Source organism: Brachyhypopomus gauderio, chromosome 17 (genome assembly GCF_052324685.1).
Source record: "Brachyhypopomus gauderio isolate BG-103 chromosome 17, BGAUD_0.2, whole genome shotgun sequence".
Classification (NCBI taxonomy): Eukaryota; Metazoa; Chordata; class Actinopteri; order Gymnotiformes; family Hypopomidae; genus Brachyhypopomus; species Brachyhypopomus gauderio.
In genome coordinates, this window is record NC_135227.1 from 11,348,820 (window position 1) to 11,368,155 (window position 19,336).

The 19,336-nt window shown below is 45.5% G+C and overlaps 1 protein-coding gene across 9 annotated transcripts in view; it reads right to left on the reverse strand.

The window, feature by feature from the left end:
- The window catches only part of LOC143480353 (ryanodine receptor 3), a 134,076-nt gene that overhangs the window by 36,097 nt on the left and 78,643 nt on the right, over window positions 1–19,336 (reverse strand). For all 9 annotated transcript variants that reach the window (XM_076977982.1, XM_076977983.1, XM_076977979.1 and 6 more), the window contains 14 exons: window positions 11,439–11,712; window positions 10,880–10,994; window positions 9,290–9,422; window positions 6,881–6,984; window positions 6,593–6,728; window positions 6,206–6,392; window positions 6,002–6,110; window positions 5,467–5,587; window positions 3,616–3,785; window positions 2,375–2,595; window positions 1,786–1,876; window positions 1,192–1,332; window positions 581–744; window positions 183–261 (listed from right to left, as the gene is read on the reverse strand). In XM_076977982.1, coding sequence (XP_076834097.1) covers window positions 183–261; window positions 581–744; window positions 1,192–1,332; window positions 1,786–1,876; window positions 2,375–2,595; window positions 3,616–3,785; window positions 5,467–5,587; window positions 6,002–6,110; window positions 6,206–6,392; window positions 6,593–6,728; window positions 6,881–6,984; window positions 9,290–9,422; window positions 10,880–10,994; window positions 11,439–11,712 — 2,045 coding nt within the window. The remainder of the gene's footprint in view (window positions 1–182; window positions 262–580; window positions 745–1,191; window positions 1,333–1,785; window positions 1,877–2,374; window positions 2,596–3,615; window positions 3,786–5,466; window positions 5,588–6,001; window positions 6,111–6,205; window positions 6,393–6,592; window positions 6,729–6,880; window positions 6,985–9,289; window positions 9,423–10,879; window positions 10,995–11,438; window positions 11,713–19,336) is intronic.

The following is a 19,336-nucleotide window of genomic DNA, read 5'->3' on the forward strand; positions in this document are numbered from 1 at the left end:
TTTGCAAATCTCATTGTTATCGCTGCATGTGTTTCATCATTAGCCATTAGTCATGAATACAAGCACTTGTATAAAAAAAAAACTTTTCAAAATACTGCACAACCTTCTAAATTACAGCCTCAACCTGGCTAGCCAGTAATGGCTATACCGTGGCTGGAGCTTGTGAGTGATGCCAGTCCTACCTTCTCCGAGGACCACTTCTCATGGGAGTGCTCAGCGTACTTGTTAGCGATGTAATCCAGCTTCTCCGGGAGGGAGATGCTAGGGTGAAGAGGACTGGCTGAGCTAATTCTTCATCGTAAGGCCTGGGGAATTACTGTGACGAGGGCTAACGCTTAGACAGTGCTATTCTGTTAAAGAATGCTAAAGCTGGGAAACTGATGAACTGTGTGCCATTATGTCTATGGAATCTACAGTATGTGCTTTTAAAATATCAAAAGTGTAATGGCATAAAACCACTGAATCGCTGGAGAACTGTAATTGTGCGCGAATGCATAGGCACACACGTGGGAATACACATACACTCACACCCCCCCCCCCCCCCCCCCCAACACACACTCTTTTCCTCTGCTTCCCTCACTTGGCGGTGCTGACGGGCCTGGGTTCGAAGCTGCCCTGTGCGTCCACTGAGACGGTCTTCTCCAGGGCGGTGCAGAGAGAGCAGTCGATGTAGTCTGGAGGCAGCGCACCAGCCAGAGCGCTCAGACACGACATGGCCATCTTGAACAGCTCCTGCTCGTACTTCTGCGGGTCAGGAATACAAAGACATACTGATCCTGTCACATGCAGTAGGACTAAAATAAAGACCTCTTCCTCTGCACTCTGAAAATGGGGCTATGCACCTAAAAACTGCTAATAGCACAAGTGCTTCACTGGGTAAATGTCACCCTGCTATGTGCCAAGTCTAACTTGCCGACCACATGGGAGGTTTTGTGGGATATAACAGGGATGGGCTGCTCTGTGCATCACGCACCACTGCTCTACAAAGGACTTTAACTCTGCAGATGAGCAGTGTTGGGCTGTGTTTACCTTCCAAACTGTCAAATTTGAACGAATGGAATATATATCCGGCCTTATATTTGAATCACCACTTGCATGCTTTAGCAACTGGATTAAAAGTATAGCCAATTAACCAGCCATGATGAATAGAACATATGTGTAATGTGTAAAGAGCAGACACTGGAGCCTGACCTTTTGGGAGAGTGAATCAAAGATCCCCCAGAAGATCTTCTTGGTGAGGAGCAGCTCCTCCTCAGATGCCATGCCGTAGCTGCCCCAACCAGACGGGAGGCAGTAGTACTTCCAGTTCTGCTCGTAGTGATTGGTTAAAAGCTGTGTAGAGGATGGCCAATCAGAGATAACGAAACACCGTCTTATGTTATACAGGAGAGTCAGTTTTCAAATCAACATTGTGGTCTGACTCTCAAATCTTTATGTGCTTTTTTACTGTGTTTTATTTTTATATCTTCACTATATTCAGCCATGTCTCACTAATTTTAGCAACACTGTGAAGTTCACAAAGCATTCACATATTAACTATGCATACTAAACTTCTGTCAGTGTTGTTTTAAAGCCTTAGTATATTTATGGTTTCAAAGCCACAGTATAGAAGATATTTACACTCTGGAGCAAAGCACTGAAACTGAATAACAAAGTTTCAGTCAAATGTTTCAGTCCATCCTAACCATACACATGGGTCAAAGGGGGTGTAAATACAAGGTGTCAGATTTCAACATGAGATTTAAACCATGCATAAAACAAATGGACTCTCACACACTAGCTCACCTTGAGAGCCATTTTACAGTACTCAGAGAGGAGGGGCACGTCGAACACCAGGCGCCGCAACAGCTGCTGAAGCATGGAGGGTCTCAAATGCCTGCAGAGAGGACACACCCCCCACAGCTGGGTAACCACATCAACAACCAACCAAACCAACACAGCTGGGTAACCACGCCAACAACCAACCAATCACGCCAACAACCATGCCAGGAACCCCACCAACAACCACACCAACCAAACAACAGTGCTAGGAACCATACCAAAAACCACACCAACCATGCCAGAAACCACACCAACAACCAAACCAACTAAACAACAGTGCTAGGGACCACGCCAACAACCAACTAATCCAACCATTCCAGGAACCACACCAACCATGCCAGGAACCACGCCAACAACCCAACCAACCACTCCAGGAACCACGCCAACAACCAATCCAACCACGCCAGGAACCACACCAACAACCCAACCAACCACTCCAGGAACCATGCCAACAACCACACCAACCACACCAGGAACCACGCCAACAACCAAACCAACCAACCAATCAGCAGACAGCCAGGCTGCGTCTAGGGTCCTACTCCAATGACCTCACCTACAAACGGCAAGCAGGCATTCTTCGATGGCGTCTCTCTGGGCCTTGGTGAGTGCAGAGCCCTTGGACAGACGGTAGACGGTGTGGAGGGTGGAGTCGATGAGGGCGGCGTGGTGCTCAGTGCCGGCGAAGTGGGGAGCGCAGCGGGTGAGCAGCGGCAGCACGGCCGAGCCGATGTAGCGGTTCATGGCTAGAGCCGTCTCAGTGGTCCTCAGTGCATCCTGCATAGACACCCAACCAGAATCCCCCCACAAAGATGACCTCAAATCGCCAGTGATTCTCATTTTGAACAAGCTTTAAGCTGAATGGAGTATAAGAGATCACATGTTGATTTGTTGATGTGCACACAATTCAAGTACATAAAATTAACCAGAGTTGCCAGGTTGCTGCACATCTGGACTGATACAGGTTTGTGTCTGTTTGTGATAAGTAGGAAAGGTTAATGTAATGATTTTATGTTGTTTAAAAATATTATTCATAATAATAATAATAATAATATATTTGTTTTATAATGATAAAATATATGCAGAACAGTGGTTTTGGACTGGCGGTGTTCTTCTCGTGATAGATAGATGTATAGTTCTTAAAGTTACGTCGTTCCTGAGGTGGTGCATGACCTCTAATATGAAGTTGTTTGGCCGTTTGGCATCTCCACTGGAGAAAGCAGCAGCTGCCTAACCTGGGGCTGTTCTTAGCAGCTATTGCCTCAACACCAGCTGCTTGTGCCACAGGCCCACTTAAAGAGACGAACCAGAAGAGACAGCAACAGAATAGACCTCGCCAGACACCACTCAACAGGGAATTACAACGTCGTGTGTGTGTGTGTGTGTGTGTGTGTGTGGGGGGGGGGGCAGGCAGTGATGATGCTTCTCATGCCACAATCTTTCTTGTGATGACCTCAAAACAATTTTGGCTTAATGATGTTACACTGGAGAGAATCCAACGCCTGCTGCTGACAACCAGTGTTGAACCTCATGTAGGCAGATCCCAGCACATCTCTGCTGAGGGGGAATCCTGACATTGTCAGAACAGCATGAATTCAGACCGCTTTGAGCTTTTAGACACTTGAAAGTCTTGATGATCATATTTCATTTCATCCTCAGACTGCGAAATCATCAGCCAAATATTCTCTCTGTGAGCAAACTAGTGCTAAAGGACTTAACAAGGATGATGGATGATTGGACCAATTTATTTTATGACAAATAAAACAGCCAGACTTCGCCCTTCGTGGGGTGGCTCACCGTGTCCAGAGAGGCGGCGGCACGCAAGTCTGGGAGGAAGCCCACCTCCAACAGATCCAGCAGGAAACTCTGGTTCTCTATGCCATAGACCCGCTCCAAAAACAGCACCATGGGTGCCTTGTGGTCCGGGCAGAAACAGGCAGACATGTCAGGCTCGGTCACACTGCCGTCTGAGAGAGAGACAGAGAGAAAGAGAGAGAGAGAGAGAGAGAGAGAGAGAGAGAGTGAGAGAGTGAGAGAGAGAGAGAGAGAGTGAGAGAGTGAGAGAGAGAGCGCACCCACGTGCACCCTGAGTCAGTCTCTGTATTTTTTTTTTTTGAAGTGGGTGGTGTTGGTTGAAGTGTGTGATATTAGTTGTGGTTATTCCCGTTGTCTCTTGTATTTCATCATGTTCTTCAGAGCTGTATATTTCTTTACTGGCAGTATGGCGTTAGACAGTTCACACGATTACAGCTTATGCTTAATAAACACACAACACACTCACACTCACACCCTCCCAATCCCTGCACAGCCTTAATGATCTAAAAGAAAAACTAGGAGCTGAATTCCATCAAATTCAAGGAAGACACTGTGTTAGTGTGTGCACACTACCTCACATGCCCTTGTGACGTGATCACCAGTGTGGTCTGCCTGGCCGTGGGTTAGCCCACTCTCTCAGGGGTCCGCTCGCTCACACAGAATGACAGAGTGTGGGACACCGCACACTGACCCTGCTCAGTACAGGCACTCTGCTTCTCCGACTGGCGACGAACCCCAGAGTGAACGTATCACCAGGCAAGACAAGCAGCGCGGCATTCCACTGAATATCGTAGTTGCTACCGGGTCGAGTGGAACTAATTGCTGTGCTATTGACCTGCTAAGACCACAGACTGGCAGTGTGTTCAATGATTTGGACTGAGTATGGCTGATGATGAGCTAGTTAGCAGAGGGCTGCAAAACAACTTTTGTTTAAAGGGTCTCGTTGCGGGTGCAACATGTCACTGCGGATGACAAGCTGCGTAACACATGTAACTGCCTACACACACAGTGTGTACAAAATATAGCAAGCTGGGGGAGCATCTGAACAACTAAGCCCATCCCCTGTGAAGGCCCTCTGACACAGCACTGCATTATTACCATTATTACCATCACTACACTCTTAGTAAACTTATGTCCACTCTCTCTTGTATCCAAGTAATATACTACTATATATTCTACAGCTTAAGTTCACACATCGTTATCATTAAAAGGGTCAGTTCATTATATAAACAATACCAATATGTGAACTGAAATGCTTAAGTTCCTCAGGTGCTGACCGACTTCTCCTGTTTTCACTGAGGTAAACTACATTCCTGACACATTCTGACAACCTTGGAGTTCTTTCAACATGAAGCCTGGCAAAGACACCCACTGACAGGCAATTTGAGTTTAACTTTTCATATCGCTTCTCACTCATCTCTTTGCTGCAGCGGATCTGGGGTGTGTGTGTAAAGGGTTTGCCTTTACTGGAGAATTAGGTCAAACCACTGAGCCTCCACAGCACATCACACACTGGCCTTATTTTCCAAGTCTATTAAACCACTGCAGAAATGTGATAGTGAGAAAGGTAAACCATACAGCCACGTAACACAAATATGTATTAAGGATAATAGCATATGCCATAACTTAACTGAGAATATTATACAATGCATAAAAAACAAACAAACAAAAAAACAGGAAAAAAATAAAACTGCAATGGCCATTTTATTTTAGACTGAAGTGTTCTAAAAGCCCTTAATCTCCCAGATCTCTCACACACGTCTGTAGGACCAAGTGAAAACTGAAGCCATATTGCCACATGGCCAACCTGGCTCAGAGAGCACTGGGTCTTACCTTTATTGACGGCGGGCATCGTGAGGGGGATGCTGATGATGCCAACCAGGTCTTCAGTGGGCACAAGAGAGCGCAGGATGGCACGGATTCGAACAGCCTCGCCTTTGCCCTTATTGATCAGCTGTGTGTGAGAGCACAGCGCTTTAAACCTGCTCCTGGGTAGATACGAATCAACCCCCCCGCACCCACCACCCGCACTCACCAGCCCCCAGCCCCATCCCCAGACACCCCACCCACCAACCCACTATCAAACAAATGAGCATTACAGAACTAAAATGTGCTGCACAGTATTCCTGTGTGCAAAAACTGGGTCGGCAGCCAATCAAGATTGACATTGACCATGATATACATAAATTAACTTGACCACTTAGACGCATTTATTTCAGGAGATATATAAATATGTATAGGTAGGAACCTCAAGAGATTCAAACATTCATGCATTACGCATGCCAATAAATGCACTTGTATGCTTAGTACGCAACAACTCCCAGAGACTGTAGTGAGGTTTCTGTGAGGGAGGACATGGTGGACCCACGTGCATCTCAGGCGCACAGCGTCCCAGCAGGTCGATGAGGGCCGAGTAGAAGGACATAATTGCGTTTCCCATGTGGACGACCTCTTCCTCCTCATCATCCTCAGTGGACCTGAGACAGGGGGAGAGTGAGAGGGGGAAAGAGAGGTCTTTAAAAGAGAGATGAGATAGGAAGGAACTGACAGGAGAACGAGGTGTGTGACTTACGCATCTGATGTGAGGCCCAGAGCAATGGTGGGCAGGTCCAGTGCTGGTGTCTCTGATATTTTTATGGCCTCTTTCATGGCTGCTAGCAGTCCGTTCCCACCTTCTCCACGGAGGGCGGGGCCAAAGCACTCAGGTCGACGAATCAGCAGCTTCACCACTACACTGGAGTTCTCCTCCACACTCTCACCTGCAGAGCAGCAGGAAGGTTTATGTTCTCAGCTCTGTGTGAGTTCGGCTGCACCTCGTTTAATTGCCCAAGCGTGACCACTCGTCTTTAAAAGCAGAGGCGTTTCTGTTTGTGTATTTGCGCGTGGCAAAAGGAAATGTGTTTGTGTTCTGTTTTGTATATAGATGTTTGTTGATTCTTGGCTTTTGCATCTGTCTTACCGTTCACAAAGACAGCAAAGCGCAGGAAGGAGAGGTAGCGCTCCCCCTCGATGGGGTTCCAGCCCAGGTCCGGATAGCCTTTGGAGAGCAGCATGGGACAGCTCTGCAGTCCACATCCAGCTAGATAGGTTACCACCTACACACACACACACACACACACACATTATATCATTATATATATATATATATATATATATATATATATATATATATATATATATATATATATATATTCATGTATGAACTAAGTCATGTATGAACTAACTCCATTCTAAAGCTTACACACACCTTGTCAAGGTCAGGCTCCTCAAGTGCAAGTGCAAGACTGTTGTTGTCCATCACAGAGGAAGCGGCTACATCCAGAGGGGTGGAACCTCTCATGGATGGAGAAGCTACGTAAACACACACACACACAAACACACACACACACACACACACACACACACACACAAACACACAAACACACACACACACATACACACCTTTGATAAATTTTGATCCTTTAAAACTTTTCAATAGTGCTGCAAATGCCAGGTGTACCAACTTATAAATGCCAGAAGGAGGCAGTATTTCCACTACTTGTGATACAAGCCCAAACATTGTAATAGCATAGCAATGCTTCACAACAGTATTACTTTCCTCAAATGTATAAATGACATTTATGTATATAAAGTTTAGGAAGATCCTAAGCACTGGCTGTACTGGTTGTGTGGTGTAGGTTGGTTGCCTTCACTGGTTGTACTGGTTGTGTGCTGTAGGTTGATTGTCTTCACTGACTGTACTGGTTGTGTGGTGTAGGTTGGTTGTCTTTACTGGTTGTACTGGTTGTGTGCTGTAGGCTGGTTGTCTTCACTGGTTGTACTATTTGTGTGCTGTAGTCTGGTTGTCTTCACTGGTTGTACTGGTTGTGTGCTGTAGTCTGGTTGTCTTCACTGGTTGTACTGGTTGTGTGCTGTAGGTTGGTTGTCTTCACTGACTGTACTGGTTGTGTGCTGTAGGTTGGTTGTCTTCACTGATTGTACTGGTTGTGTGCTGTAGGTTGGTTGCCTTCACTGGTTGTACTGGTTGTGTGCTGTAGGTTGGTTGTCTTCACTGACTGTACTGGTTGTGTGCTGTAGGTTGGTTGTCTTCACTGATTGTGCTGGTTGTGTGCTGTAGGTTGGTTGCCTTCACTGGTTGTACTGGTTGTGTGCTGTAGGTTGGTTGTCTTCACTGACTGTACTGGTTGTGTGCTGTAGGTTGGTTGTCTTCACTGGTTGTACTGGTTGTGTGCTGTAGGTTGGTTGTCTTCACTGACTGTACTGGTTGTGTGCTGTAGGTTGGTTGTCTTCACTGATTGTACTGGTTGTGTGCTGTAGGTTGGTTGCCTTCACTGGTTGTATTGGTTGTGTGCTGTAGGTTGGTTGTCTTCACTGGTTGTACTGGTTGTGTGCTGTAGGTTGGTTGTCTTCACTGGTTGTACTGGTTGTGTGCTGTAGGTTGGTTGTCTTCACTGACTGTACTGGTTGTGTGCTGTAGGTTGGTTGTCTTCACTGGCTGTACTGGTTGTGTGCTGTAGGTTGGTTGTCTTCACTGATTGTACTGGTTGTGTGCTGTAGTTTGGTTGCCTTCACTGGTTGTACTGGTTGTGTGCTGTAGGTTGGTTGTCTTCACTGACTGTACTGGTTGTGTGCTGTAGGTTGGTTGTCTTCACTGATTGTACTGGTTGTGTGCTGTAGGTTGGTTGCCTTCACTGGTTGTACTGGTTGTGTGCTGGTTGTCTTCACTGATTGTACTGGTTGTGTGCTGTAGTTTGGTTGCCTTCACTGGTTGTACTGGTTGTGTGCTGTAGGTTGGTTGTCTTCACTGACTGTACTGGTTGTGTGCTGTAGGTTGGTTGTCTTCACTGATTGTACTGGTTGTGTGCTGTAGGTTGGTTGCCTTCACTGGTTGTACTGGCTGTACTGGTTGTGTGCTGTAGGTTGGTTGTCTTCACTGATTGTACTGGTTGTGTGCTGTAGGTTGGTTGTCTTCACTGATTGTACTGGTTGTGTGCTGTAGGTTGGTTGTCTTCACTGATTGTACTGGTTGTGTGCTGTAGGTTGGTTGCCTTCACTGGTTGTACTGGTTGTGTGCTGTAGGTTGGTTGTCTTCACTGACTGTACTGGTTGTGTGCTGTAGATTGGTTGTCTTCACTGGCTGTACTGGTTGTGTGCTGTAGGTTGGTTGTCTTCACTGACTGTACTGGTTGTGTGCTGTAGGTTGGTTGTCTTCACTGACTGTACTGGTTGTGTGCTGTAGGTTGGTTGTCTTCACTGACTGTACTGGTTGTGTGCTGTAGGTTGGTTGTCTTCACTGGCTGTACTGGTTGTGTGCTGTAGGTTGGTTGTCTTCACTGATTGTACTGGTTGTGTGCTGTAGGTTGGTTGTCTTCACTGATTGTACTGGTTGTGTGCTGTAGGTTGGTTGTCTTCACTGATTGTACTGGTTGTGTGCTGTAGGTTGGTTGCCTTCCCTGGTTGTAATGGTTGTGTGCTGTAGGTTGGTTGTCTTCACTGACTGTACTGGTTGTGTGCTGTAGATTGGTTGTCTTCACTGGCTGTACTGGTTGTGTGCTGTAGGTTGGTTGTCTTCACTGACTGTACTGGTTGTGTGCTGTAGGTTGGTTGTCTTCACTGATTGTACTGGTTGTGTGCTGTAGGTGTGGGCCACACTCACCCAGCCCCACGCTGCTGTTCTCCAGCAGGTAGCTCAGGTGGTCAAACATGGCCTTCTGGTTCTGGCGGCTGATTCTGCAGAAGTAGCACAGGAAGCGGCAGCAGCTGGCCACCATCTTAGGAAATGCTATTTCCTGTGAAATAGAGTGTTGAGCATTTAAGCCGAATGGGTAAAATAGCTTCTCAGTTCTCCTGCCTGCTCACGGGTGATGTCCATATTCACAACCACCTGCTGTTCAGTCAGTGACTTAGAGTGACACTGAATGCTTGTAAGAATGCCTTAAAGCACACTGTAATTAAATACATTAGTCTGAAATCAGCAATATATATATATATATATATATATATATATATATATATATATATATATATATATATATATATATATATATATATATATATATAATATGAGAATGAGAATATATTTAAGAATGTAAAAGAAAATCAACCCACTGACATCATTACAGTCTCTTGCTTTCCTCAGGATTACCCTAAAATCTGCCAGTATTTCTGCCACTTCTGTTATGGGGCAGCCTCATAAAAATACCTTTTTACCACCTTCAGTTCATTCTCCATTGAGATCAATAGAAGTTAATGATGCCTCATAAATCAAATGATAATGATGCATTTGGTTATTAAGAAACTGCAAAGGCCAAAAAGGTTTGGGCCTTGGTCTGTCATTATTTCAGTGCAGGATTGAGTGTGCTTGTATGGGTGCTTGTAAGGGTGTCTTTATTTGACCACCAAGGCTGTAGAAAAAAAATACATAACTCTTAACCTTAACATAAACTAATTATGGTTCAGAATCTGCAGAGTTATTAAATCACAGGCCAACTGTAATTAATCTGAGCAGTCCAGACAAGCTGCCTCCCTCAAAAATAATATTAAAAATTCTAAGACAGAAGAGAGGCTCCATCTTCTGAAATAGGTCCTGGTCTCATTAGTCCACACACACCCACCTACACACACAGACCAAACAGCCTCCCACAAGACCCAATCAGTGGCATAGTGCCACGGTGACATCTACCCTCCATTTAACATCCCTGGGACTAGGCAGAGTGCCACTGTAATGGTCATTTGAGTTCACCTAACAATGGCAAATCCTTACAAAGCTTCACACTCTCACAGTGTTTAATCAGTTTGCTCTCTTTTCTATATACATGCATACATACAAAAAATGCTTTTTTATACTTGATTTAAAGATCAGTGGACATAGCAACAGACAATTATTTGAGTAATACACTTTGTGTAACATTTCTTATGTTTCATATAAGAAGGTGGATTGTATAGAGCAGCTAAAGATGGGGAATTAAATTCTCTCACTCACTCACTCACTCACTCACTCACTCACTCACTCACTCACTCACTCACTCACTCACTCACTCACTCACTCACTCACTCTCTCTCTCTCTCTCTCTCTCTCTCTCTCTCTCTCTCTCTCTCTCTCTCTCTCTCTCTCTCTCTCTCTCTCTCTCTCTCTCTCTCTCTCTCTCTCTCTCTCTCTCTCACTCTCACTCTCACTCTCACTCTCTCTCTCACTCTCTCTCTCACTCTCTCTCTCACTCTCTCTCTCTCACTCTCTGTGGGGTACCTGAGACTTGCCGCCCCCCAGGACGTTCACCATGACCTCCATGACCGTCTCATGCATACCCAAGACCCGCATCAGGTTGGGGTGTTGGTAGAACACCTTGTTGTTCATGATGTCCCTTGAGAACATAAACAGGGGAAAGGACACATCCTTTAAGAGTTTAGTTTATAACTAGCAATGAATGCATCATCCATGAATCCATGTTTACCCCCTATGCCTGCTTATGGCCATTTATTAAAACTGGGCTCCATTGTTAGATGAGGTAAATAAATGAGGTAAATAAATGTGTAAGGTATCCCCAAATAATTTATTATATATGCTATGTGGTTTGCTTTTACAGTCCATTAATGCCATACAAGCAGGCAATATTATCTCAGCCCAAATCTCTGGCTAGCTATGCAATCATCATTAGCACATTAGCATTTCCACTCATACATATACTGTCTACTCAGCAATAAACAAGCAGACTACATCATCCCTGCCCATATCTCCATAGACAGATGCTCTCCCCATCGCCATTAGCAGGTGGAGGTGTGTTTTGGGCGGGGCGGGGCACGCCTACCCCAGCCCGTCGATCATGAGCCGCTCCTCCTCCTCGCCCATGCGCACGCTCAGGAGCGAGCGTATCTGGCCCAGCGAGGCCAGCAGGTGGATGGTGTCGTGCACGGAGGCGGCGCTGATGGAGTAGCTCTTGCGCATGGCGCGCAGCAGCTCGCCGATGCTGTCGTACTGACGTCGCAGCAGGCTGAACATCACGCGCACCAGCTCCGGGTCCTGGATATGGCTCTCCTGAGCCCAGCTCACCATGGTGTGGGAGATTAGCTCCTTCAGGTTGGCTGTGAGGACAGGAGGGAGTTAGCACGGTTAGCGTCTCCTGCCCATTTACATACTTTACATATGAGCATCCTAGTCAGCTTTGGGTTTGCATAGGGACACATGATTCAACATTCTGCATAAGCAAATTAGGGGTTGGCAAACCCTAGCACAGAAGTCTTCTTTAACTGATTTGTAAGCTATAGGTGATATATAGGTAAAAAATATATCTAGTAATGTTATATTTTTGTCAAATATGTCCCAATGACAGCGGTAAGCCAACAGGTGTTACATGTGTTCTTACAGAGTGTCAGTGCTGACAGTAGTTGCAATAGCAACTTCGTCCTGAAACTACCTCAAAAGCTCTTTCCTAAAGAAACACCCTAAGCTCCTCTTTAGAGAGCTGAGAACAGGCCAGGCGCAAACACCTGCTCACTACACTACAGCTCGCTTTGTTCAGCCTTGCGATCAGCAGTTGAATCCGCTTGTCACAGGACTCAGATGCCACAAATGTCAAACTGGTCTCAGGGATGCAAATGTCCTAATGAGTAAAACCTCAGTCCTGAAACATGCACATTTTCAAAATGTACAGGAACACGTTCTGTGTAGATTAGTAACTCGCTGTCATGAGATATACTTCCTTTGTTTAATTTTCCCAATTAAAATTCTAAACGCTTAGATCAGACTTGACCCTGCAGCTCATGAGCAAGCGATTACATTGGCAAGTTGATTTCCGCTTGCTGTTATGTAATGATGAGTGAGAGAAGAAAAGGGGGTTATTAATAGTGCAGTATCACTCCGCAAGCAGGTCTGACTAAGTCATTTGTTTAGACCGCCATTATGCTGGGTGGTGGGGGTGGAGGCAGAGGGTTTATCCTTAAAGCCTCATTAAAACCAAATCAATACACTGCTAGCTGCAGAAGCAGCAGCAAGCTTGCCCTATTGTTTCGTCAGGGGACAAAAATGTGCCATTGACTACAGGTTTCCACTCTTATATTTGTGCTGCAAAGGGTCAATTATGGGAGGCAATTATTTACACGCAGCAGACGGGGAAGACGACAAATCAACGCACTTTCAACGGCGATGTCAGTAATCAGATGTCAGTAGATTAGTCTGACGGTGTACCAGCTGCTCGGGACCACACCACCTGCAGGGGTCAACTTTGTGGGAGTTCTGAGCTCCCTTGCTGTCTGCTGTTTACTGTTTACTGGAGCTCTGCTTTTCCCTGCTGCTTTGATTTTTTGGATTTCCAGTCTAGTTTTGTTTACCTGTTTTACTCTGCACCTATCTGTGCACATGTGATAAACGCCTCTGATTGCTGTGCCTGTGATTGCTGTGACTCTGATTTATGGATTTGTCTGTTTTGCATCCTAAGCCAGGGCTGGATGTGGTTAATTAACCATCTCATGTCACTTAAACAAGGGAAGAACACTGCTTCTAATTACTCTATGCATATCGTTATACTCACAGCTGAAAGCAGCTCAGGAAGTGGATGGACAAAATGAGTCTTTTGGGATCTGAACCTTGGTCTTTCACACAAAACATTTTGTTATAAAGACAAAATTCTACTGAGGTCTACGAGCTACATTAACACTTTTAGACCTTAATCTGTCCATTTACATCTCCTGTTGCAGCAGCATTTTTCCGGTTGATAAAAGATGGAAGGTTGAAGCCCTGCATCGACTATCATGGTCTCAGTGCTGTAAATGTCAGTTCCTCAAGCCGGTTCCCATAGTACCCTCTAATCTGCAACTTCTCAGAGGTGCAAATCTCTTCACCAAGTTAGATTTGCATAGTACTTAGAATATGTTTCATATTCATGAAGGTGATGAAAGGAAGACCATTTTTATTATTAGCAGTGGCTGTTGTTACAAGTACTTAGTTATGAGCTCTGGACTTGCTAATTCACCTTCTGTTTTCAGTCTTTTGTCACTGAGGTCCCGAGGGACAACATGAACGATTTCATCATGACCTACATTATTGACATTTTGATCTAACATATGAAACAAGAGCAACAAAAACCTTAGATAACATTTTCAGCAAATTTAAAGTGTGAGTTTCACTAGCATGAAGTGTCATTTTTGGCATATAAGTACAAATTGAGTGGAGACAGCCAACACTAAGGCAGTAACGGAGTGGAGATGTCAACACTAAGGCAGTAACAGAGTGGAGATGTCAACACTAAGGCAATAACGGAGTGGAGATGCCAACACTAAGGCAATAACGGAGTGGAGATGCCAACACTAAGGCAGTAACAGAGTGGAGATGCCAACACTAAGGCAGTAACGGAGTGGAGATGTCAACACTAAGGCAGTAACAGAGTGGAGATGTCAACACTAAGGCAGTAACGGAGTGGAGATGTCAACACTAAGGTAGTAACAGAGTGGAGATGTCAACACTAAGGTAGTAACAGAGTGGAGATGCCAACACTAAGGCAGTAACGGAGTGGAGATGTCAACACTAAGGCAGTAACGGAGTGGAGATGTCAACACTAAGGCAGTAACGGAGTGGAGATGCCAACACTAAGGCAATAACGGAGTGGAGATGCCAACACTAAGGTAGTAACAGAGTGGAGATGTCAACACTAAGGTAGTAACAGAGTGGAGATGCCAACACTAAGGCAGTAACGGAGTGGAGATGTCAACACTAAGGCAATAACGGAGTGGAGATGCCAACACTAAGGTAGTAACAGAGTGGAGATGTCAACACTAAGGCAGTAACGGAGTGGAGATGTCAACACTAAGGCAGTAACGGAGTGGAGATGCCAACACTAAGGCAATAACGGAGTGGAGATGCCAACACTAAGGCAGTAACGGAGTGGAGATGCCAACACTAAGGCAGTAACGGAGTGGAGATGTCAACACTAAGGCAGTAACGGAGTGGAGATGCCAACACTAAGGCAATAACGGAGTGGAGATGTCAACACTAAGGCAGTAATGGATTGGAGATGTCAACACTAAGGCAGTAACAGAGTGGAGATGCCAACACTAAGGCAGTAACAGAGTGGAGATGTCAACACTAAGGCAGTAATGGAGTGGAGATGTCAACACTAAGGCAATAACGGAGTGGAGATGCCAACACTAAGGCAGTAACAGAGTGGAGATGTCAACACTAAGGCAGTAACAGAGTGGAGATGTCAACACTAAGGCAGTAACAGAGTGGAGATGCCAACACTAAGGCAGTAACGGAGTGGAGATGTCAACACTAAGGCAATAACGGAGTGGAGATGCCAACACTAAGGCAGTAACAGAGTGGAGATGCCAACACTAAGGCAGTAACGGAGTGGAGATGTCAACACTAAGGCAATAACGGAGTGGAGATGCCAACACTAAGGCAGTAACAGAGTGGAGATGTCAACACTAAGGCAGTAACAGAGTGGAGATGCCAACACTAAGGCAGTAACGGAGTGGAGATGTCAACACTAAGGCAATAACGGAGTGGAGATGCCAACACTAAGGTAGTAACAGAGTGGAGATGTCAACACTAAGGTAGTAACGGAGTGGAGATGTCAACACTAAGGCAGTAACGGAGTGGAGATGTCAACACTAAGGCAGTAACAGAGTGGAGATGTCAACACTAAGGTAGTAACAGAGTGGAGATGTCAACACTAAGGCAGTAACAGAGTGGAGATGTCAACACTAAGGCAGTAACAGAGTGGAGATGTCAACACTAAGGCAATAACGGAGTGGAGATGCCAACACTAAGGCAGTAACAGAGTGGAGATGTCAACACTAAGGCAGTAACAGAGTGGAGATGCCAACACTAAGGCAGTAACAGAGTGGAGATGTCAACACTAAGGCAGTAATGGAGTGGAGATGTCAACACTAAGGCAATAACGGAGTGGAGATGCCAACACTAAGGCAGTAACAGAGTGGAGATGTCAACACTAAGGCAGTAACAGAGTGGAGATGTCAACACTAAGGCAGTAACAGAGTGGAGATGCCAACACTAAGGCAGTAACGGAGTGGAGATGTCAACACTAAGGCAATAACGGAGTGGAGATGCCAACACTAAGGCAGTAACAGAGTGGAGATGTCAACACTAAGGCAGTAACAGAGTGGAGATGCCAACACTAAGGCAATAACGGAGTGGAGATGCCAACACTAAGGCAATAACGGAGTGGAGATGCCAACACTAAGGTAGTAACAGAGTGGAGATGTCAACACTAAGGCAGTAACAGAGTGGAGATGTCAACACTAAGGTAGTAACAGAGTGGAGATGTCAACACTAAGGTAGTAACGGAGTGGAGATGTCAACACTAAGGTAGTAACAGAGTGGAGATGTCAACACTAAGGCAGTAACAGAGTGGAGATGCCAACACTAAGGTAGTAACAGAGTGGAGATGTCAACACTAAGGTAGTAACAGAGTGGAGATGTCAACACTAAGGTAGTAACGGAGTGGAGATGTCAACACTAAGGCAATAACGGAGTGGAGATGTCAACACTAAGGCAGTAATGGATTGGAGATGTCAACACTAAGGTAGTAACAGAGTGGAGATGTCAACACTAAGGTAGTAACGGAGTGGAGATGTCAACACTAAGGCAGTAACGGAGTGGAGATGTCAACACTAAGGCAGTAACAGAGTGGAGATGTCAACACTAAGGTAGTAACGGAGTGGAGATGTCAACACTAAGGCAGTAACGGAGTGGAGATGCCAACACTAAGGTAGTAACAGAGTGGAGATGTCAACACTAAGGCAGTAACGGATTGGAGATGCCAACACTAAGGTAGTAACAGAGTGGAGATGTCAACACTAAGGCAGTAATGGAGTGGAGATGCCAGTAACCCCACACATGCTGAAGGAGCTTCACAAACTTTTATCAATGTTTCATAAGAACTTTAGTACGGCTGATGCCGCTCTTACCTCCTTTATGAGAAGCAATGCCCTAAAATTAATGTGATCTGAGTTAGTTATGCAAGTCTTGGAGAACCTGAAAACCTCAAAGCCCTAAGCTTATGCATGCAGACCTCTCTCACCCTTCTGTGTGTTTTAATCACATAAGCCCTACCATGCCAAGCAACACGGAGCTCCTGGCCATGAACGATCCCATGGAGTTCAAGGGGCAGATACACCAGGAACAAGAAGATGAATGAGCCTCTTCTGAGTGCCCCACCAACTGTCCCATGTGCCCTCTCCTTTGTGCAGTGGGGGCATCCTGCAATCAGCTCTGAAGAGCAGAGGACTCAGTGAACCCTTCAACTGTTCGACAGCAGAAGACTCGATGAACTGTTCCAACTGCTGCTTTTGGGGGACTGAGGATGACTGCAAGGCGAAAAACAACTGGAAGTGTTTGCACTGTTTCGTTCCACAAGTAATTAAACTTTCATTTCTGGCCACTTTAATTTCTACGTCAAACTTCATTCAACCTGTGTGAAGTCAGGTGGAGGTTTAACTCTTGAAATAGGGTATGTAAAGCTGTGCCTCCAAAATCGTCCAAATGCAGATGATGGCATTTGCCAAGTGTTATCTCACGCTTGTGCCAGGTAGCCACGGCTAAGCAATTTCCCATTATATTACTCTACATATACTGGGACAGCCTATTCAATGATAGGACAAACAATAGACAAGATTACTTGTAAATCATTACTTCAGTACTGTCCTTAGCCAATAGTGTGACTCTCTCAGCAGCAGTAAATAAGATTTTATGAGCATCACCAATAGAGGACGGCACAGTGCTGAAATAGATGCTGCACCAATCAGCTACGGCCCCTGTTGACGCCATTTGGGGAAGTCAGCAGAATGGATGACTAGGTAATTCATATTGGTTTAGGGAAATGGTGGATGCCATGGGAACTGGAACGCATGTGACTATGCTGAATCAGGAAAACTGGAAAGTGGGAGGACTGGTGTTCTGTCCAGCCTTGTCCAAAGGTCCTACCGCACCACACAGAGCAGATGTAATATGAGGTTTGGCAGGCTAATGTAGCTACTTGGGAAGTGTACAAAATAAAGCAACCAACCCCTCACTCAAAAGCAAACAACAATATCACTGGCTAACAATAGCAATAACAGCACTGGTTCTTATACCTGGTTGATTAGTTCAAATAAAATCAATATTACAATAAATCTTTACAATGGTCTACAGTAATCGTGATTTATATCTACAATAGGACAACTCAGGAACACCAGAAACGTTATGTAATTGTGATGTGCACATGCACAATAACCCGTGATAGGGCTGGATCGATAGACTAGATAAACAGACAAAAGAAGACCAGAGCAGATGGCTAAGCTGCCTTGTCAACATTATAATTAATCACCTCTAAAGTGCTGACTACAGATCAAGGCATCAGGCCTGTTGTGATGTCACCATTAGCCCTAGATCAACATCTGCTTGTAAAAGGTCTTTAACTGTGACACCTGTCTTGGATGGGCCACCCTGACGCGCTAACTAATGTTTGCAGACATAAGACATTAAAAACAATGTTAGGTACTCAGGTCTAAAAACACCATCATAAAAGGCTGCCAACATGATGTGGCTCCATGTTTGTGTTTACAGATGCAGCTCCACTAACGCAGTAGCACTGGAGCCTGATCTGGGGTCAGTGAAAATGAGCCTGCTGCCTTAAAGGCAGTAGGGAGGAGCGGCTCACAAGGGATTTGCTCATGGCCCTTTATGTCCTCGCATTCCCACAATCCCAGGCAATTACAGAAACACAGCTGCCCAAGAATCTTGCAACCTCTCAGTCTCCAGACGCTATCAGTCATGCAGAAGATCAAACTTATACACACAAGCAATGTCTACTGTCTACACACACACACACACACACACACACACACACACACACACACACACACACACACACACACACATTCATACAGTCTTTGCCATAAAACCTCAGACACAAATATTCTGCAGATATTTCATAACTCCTAAAGACTGGTGTTAGAATGTCAGCATCACGACATCACTGGGATGCTGTCAGTGCCATATTTAAGCCCCAAATGAAAATGAAGAATTTCTCTGAGGTGTTGCCACCTGAGGGGCCCTTGGCATATGTTGGTTTAGGAGGTTTGCTTGAGCAAACAGAGCAAGCCTCAATTACAGCGACAGCGTCAGCAGCTCTAGACGGCTTCGTGTTAGGTGTGGTGAGATACGGGTGTGGTGAGGCATAATTCAGACTGCAATAAAACCCATGCTCCTTTTTGTGTTAAATGTTGTGCATTTAGGATGCGTACATCTCATGAATAATCACTCCCCAAAAGGGATGTGCTTTTGTGTAACCACATAAAGAAGATGGTGCAGGCATTCCTTGTCAGTAAGTGGCTGCAGAGTCGGTGCTCCTGCCCTTGTGAGAATGTTCTTCCTGCTCTGATGCTCCTCCATCCTGATAAGGCGCTGGGGTTCAGTGCTTTGCGACTGCCACTGCTTTGCAGAGCTCTCGCGTGTCTAAGCAGGCAGGCCACTCTGGATCAATCAGAGAAAGGAGCACCACTTACTATTCAACTGTGGTGGCACACTGCGGAGATGATACTCCGTCCTCCGCTCACAGCTCAAACACGCGGGAGGCTGCGTGTGCCCCTACCGGTATGAGTAAACTGGCTATTTGTTTTAGACCAGCCCAAATGTGCAATGCTAAAACACTAAATGCTAGCTCGGCCAAGCGCTTTTTAGGCTATGTGGTCTTTTTGTAGGGCTGCATCT